The following is a 4,538-nucleotide window of genomic DNA, read 5'->3' as shown; positions in this document are numbered from 1 at the left end:
CGCATGTCTTAGTACATGTTTTACGATCATTAAGTCAAGAGATTTGGTTGAAAATTAAAAGTATTTGAAAATCAATTTATCTTTTTTTTTTTTAAAATAAAGAAATAAAGCAGTATAGAAAAATCAGTAATAAAATATATTCCTTTATCTTCACTGATGAGAGACATCAAAAGGCAGCGGCAATAAAACTAAAAGGAAAAAAGCTGTAAAAACTAATACTTATTTGCCATTGTCCAACAGTAATTCCTTGATTTCATGACGCTCAGTAACAACAAAAAGTTGCCTGATCATCCTTAGGGGCCGAATACAGAGCAATGGTTTCTGCTTCCTGTGAGCTACAGTAGCTCAACTATTTTCTTAGAGGCCTTCATATTTCTAAAAATCAAGCAATGCTATTTTGTGATAACAAGAGTGATTCACACATTGCAACAAACCTTGTTTTTATGAGCGCACCAAACATGTTAATATTCATTGTCACCTCTTTTGTTCTCACGCTTGGATGCTAAACACCAATCATCCTCAGTTTGTGGGGTTGATAATCTTAGTGCATGTTTGGTTTCAGGAGTTTAAACAAGAATCACATCAAAATTAATGCAAAAGCAACTAATTATTGCTTCTCGTGGTCCACATCCAACTAATATTGATATGAATCCAAACATGCTCTTGGTTCTACTCAGTTTAATTTCTCATAGCTAGTGACACTTGTAACTAGTTAATTATTGTAAGTAGTCGATTGAAGTTGTTGGTGACCCGTAACTAACTCCTTTCTTTATGTATACGCTTACTATATAAAGGCACACAACTTGTATCACTTCCATTTCAGTAATAATAATAAAATACACAGAATCAGAAAATTCGCTATCAGAAAATTCGCTCTCTGACTTCTTAGAGGTTCATATCTATCCGTTTCATCCTCTTCAACCTTTTACTAATCTTCAGTTTTTTCTACATATTTCCTAGTTCAAATCCTGTAACGTGTAAGAGCACTAGTACCATCCAGTCCTTTTGCTATATAGTTGGCTTCATAGTCAGCAAATGTAGTTTCCCTGTACTTTGGAGGATTGTCTTCTGATAATAGTTCCTTTATAGGTCCATAAATCCTTAAGGATGCCTTCGCACTTGGGCTGAAAAAGCATGCAATAGATATTCTTGGACCAACATGATTTGCGAGCACTCTGTGTTCAGCACTCTTGAATCTGTCGTTTGTAATAAACTATAATTCAAACAGACAACAATTAGCAGCATGGTTACATGTAAATGATCATTCGAATAACAACAGATAAAAACAATAAAGTCATGTCTCACTAGGTGGGAACAAACAAGAAGATGGATCAAATGTGTGATTCTGACTCTAGCATTCAATTATAACGAGAAAATGGAAAAATGAAAACTATTTTATGCCTGGCATACCTTCCACAAATTGGGAATTCATATTATTATTTGTTTAGGGGTGATATGATTGAGGGTTTGGGAATTCATATTATTATTTATTTACTCATACATTAAGGAATATTATAAGACAAAAGATAAAGCATCTCAAGAAAGATGGAAGATGGAGTTAGCAATAGGAAAAATATATGAGGGCACCCAAAATACTATCCAACACAGTGAGAGAATTAGAGAAAGATAAAAGACAAAAAAGTATAAATATGATAGGTGATATGATATGATAGAAAGAGAGGTGGAGAAAAATTAGAAGAGTTGATAAATTTTTTAAAACAAATGAGGTGTCCAAAAATCATTGCTCCATGCAATATACCATTTCAAATTGCATGGTTTGTCCTATTGAAAAATACCAGCAGCACATTCTCTATTATTAACTAAAATTCACATAGGTCCTATGTGTTCAGTACCATTGCTGTCCTATTTTAGTAGCATTGGCTTATTGTACATTGAGCAGAAAATACTCTAATTACTTCATTAGTGTAGTGTCATGATCATTTGTTGAAGCTATAGATATAACTTGTATCCATCATAGAATAGATTAACAAAAGTTGTAGGAAATAAACACATCAAAGAAAAACAGAAAACTTGCCTGTAAAAGATCCCCAATATTAACTACCAAGGCACCAGGTACAGGGGTTATGTCAATCCAGTTGTCATGATATTTCACTTGAAGGCCACCAATGTGGTCCTGGAGAAGCACTGTGAAAAAATCATTGTCAGAATGGTTATTGGTTCCGATAGTCAAATCTGGTTCAGGACATGAAGGATAATAGTGGCAAAGAGAAAAAAGCCCCTCAGCACATCCCATATCTTTCAGATAGTTTGGATTCAGACCAAGAGCTTCTGAAAACAACTCAAGCAGCAAAATCCCAAGTTTCATTATGTGTGCCCTATAATCCAGCAGTATATCTCTGCAAGAATATGGAAGCAATCAAAGGGGTGAAACTTTCAATTTAAGACCTTTCAATTTGTGTCAGTTAGCTTTAGATTAATCTTTCAAACTTCAACTTTTCAACTTCGATGTTATATTATATTATATGGAAATGAATACAAATCACAGATTAACATAACCTTTGGTTAACAAAATTATAAATATAAGCCTCCAAATTTATACATACCTTGAGTGAACCTATGTATTTTCAGCGAGAGTCAGAGACTAATTTCTCGTTGTACTAAAATCTATGAAAGATTTGACTTTTCCCAACAGATATACTATGGCATATATACAAACTTAGAGATCAAACTCCTTACCACATACTTGAAAAACATGATTATCTGCTAAACATATCATACTATGCTGGTTGAATAAATCCTAAATAAAGGAATACATACTTGATACACATACATACCTGCACACTAAAGGAATTTCTTCTGGTTTGGTATCAGGATACAATCGACACCTAAAACTATCTCTCCAATTAAGTGCTGGCTGTGAGCCGTATAGATCAAAATTGCTATTATACAGAAAGGATCTTGATCTATCTCGTGAATAGAATTCTTTTTTGGCTTCAGTATCCAGCTCATGAAACCTTTTCACCCCATTTTTTATCTCCTCAAGAACACTCACAGGGATGTCATGATTCATCACCTGAAAGAAACCCCATGTTTCAGATGCTTCTTTGACTATGTCAACAAGTCCTTGGCGTTTACTTGGATCTTTGCCAATATTTGCAAGGTCTATGACTGGAATAACATGCCTTATGTTGCCTAAATTTGAGGCTTTCTCAAATTTCTGAGGTTGGTGGAGGAATAAGGTAGGGACACTCTTAACACCCGCATCAACAAGCCCCTTCACTCCAGCTTGGGTTTCATCAAATGCTTTGCGTTGGCTTAAAACAAAATCAAATTCAGGGTCAGTTGTTCCCATTTTCCTTGGAACTTGAAGAGTGATAGGAAGAGCCTAGTAAGAATTATTTATGCAACACCAAAGACTTAAAAACGCATGTGTTGGTAAGCAATCAATGATGCAGGATGCAGCAGTAATGAATCTTGTCTTCTTTCGATATATCTTCCACGGCAACAAATTAAAATATTCACCAAAAGAAAAAATTAACGAGTAATTTTCGTCGTGCTGATGCATTTCATGTTTTTAAATTAATTAAAATAATTTATTCTTTTAGTCTATGTACAAGTCTCTAAAACCTTGGCCTATTCCTTTATGATAGAAACTAAGAATTTAAATTAAATACTGTTATCCAATTCACGTGTATGAACAGTTTATTAAAATGACGATTTCTGATTAAATAATAATGTAAAAGAATGCAGATTTAATTATTCTTTATCACTCTACAATATGACTGAAGTCTGACATTTGGCTCTCCCATGGATCATTGGTATACCCAATCATTTTGACTACCAAACACATTCTATTAGAAAGGAGAGCATCTTGATGAACAACATTAATTGAGACCATTGACTCTAAACACTAAATACTAAACCCTAAACACTCTACATAAGTTCTTCACGAATGTCTCAATGAACAAGAGTTGCCAGTTCGAGGTACACATAGTACGGTCAAGTCGCTTGGCCAGGCAAGAACCAAGTTGCTTATGGTACCAGGTATACCTATGAGTGACCCTTCTTCACTCCTAGATCAATAAGCTTGCACGAGAATAAAACTCATCATATCCACTTCCTAAATGGAAGTGGTACTTGTAACCGCCATTCCTCTTGCATTTCCTGCACGGACTGATCATCGTGGTATATAAATTTGCACCCCTTCACAATTTCAACAAGAAATGCAGACTTGAAGGGCTACATATATAATAGTCGATTTGGCAGGTGTAATATGCATGTTGGCCCGACTTGCTATCCATGTTCAACGTGTTGAGATCGACCTTGATAGGTCTACCAATGGTTGATGTGATAGTAAGTGTTAAATTATGATACAAATTCTAGAAAAGAAAAGAGTATTCTAGAAACATAAGATAAGATGATGTATAAGAAAAAAAAAGAAAATTCTAGAAACATAAGAAAAGTTGTATAAGTCTCTATAAAATTCTAAAAGAGTGTAGAGACTTGAAAAGTTTAAAAAATTCTAGATATTTCCACCATCATCTAGAGATGGAGCATCATGCCTATAAATAGGCAAA

General features: G+C 34.3%; 1 protein-coding gene across 1 annotated transcript; it reads right to left on the bottom strand.

Moving 5' to 3' along the window:
* Nucleotides 1–588: 588 nt before the first annotated feature.
* On the bottom strand, nucleotides 589–3,430 carry LOC109806580 (1-aminocyclopropane-1-carboxylate oxidase homolog 12). Its single transcript, XM_020369032.3, has 3 exons — nucleotides 2,796–3,430; nucleotides 2,036–2,357; nucleotides 589–1,213 (listed from the first exon to the last, which is right to left on the bottom strand). Exons 1-3 carry the CDS (start codon nucleotides 3,311–3,313, stop codon nucleotides 962–964), a joined length of 1,092 nt encoding a protein of 363 aa, XP_020224621.1. The 5' UTR covers nucleotides 3,314–3,430; the 3' UTR covers nucleotides 589–961.
* Between the last annotated feature and the right edge of the window lie 1,108 nt (nucleotides 3,431–4,538).

The sequence above is a fragment of the Cajanus cajan genome, chromosome 3, assembly GCF_000230855.2.
Source record: "Cajanus cajan strain Asha chromosome 3, NIPB_CcT2T_4, whole genome shotgun sequence".
NCBI lineage: Eukaryota > Viridiplantae > Streptophyta > Magnoliopsida > Fabales > Fabaceae > Cajanus > Cajanus cajan.
Note: the sequence above shows the minus strand (reverse complement) of the source record. Positions and strands in the feature narration are given on the sequence as shown.

Bases quoted from the DNA above. Each gene is read 5' to 3' on its own strand.
- LOC109806580 (XM_020369032.3), bottom strand. From the start codon at position 3,313: ATGGGAACAACTGACCCTGAATTTGATTTTGTTTTAAGCCAACGCAAA. The intron at 2,358-2,795 runs GTATGTATGTGT...ATATTCTTGCAG, and splicing joins GAAATTCCTTTAGTGTGCAG to AGATATACTGCTGGATTATA. The intron at 1,214-2,035 runs GCAAGTTTTCTG...TTTGAATTATAG, and splicing joins ATATTGGGGATCTTTTACAG to TTTATTACAAACGACAGATT.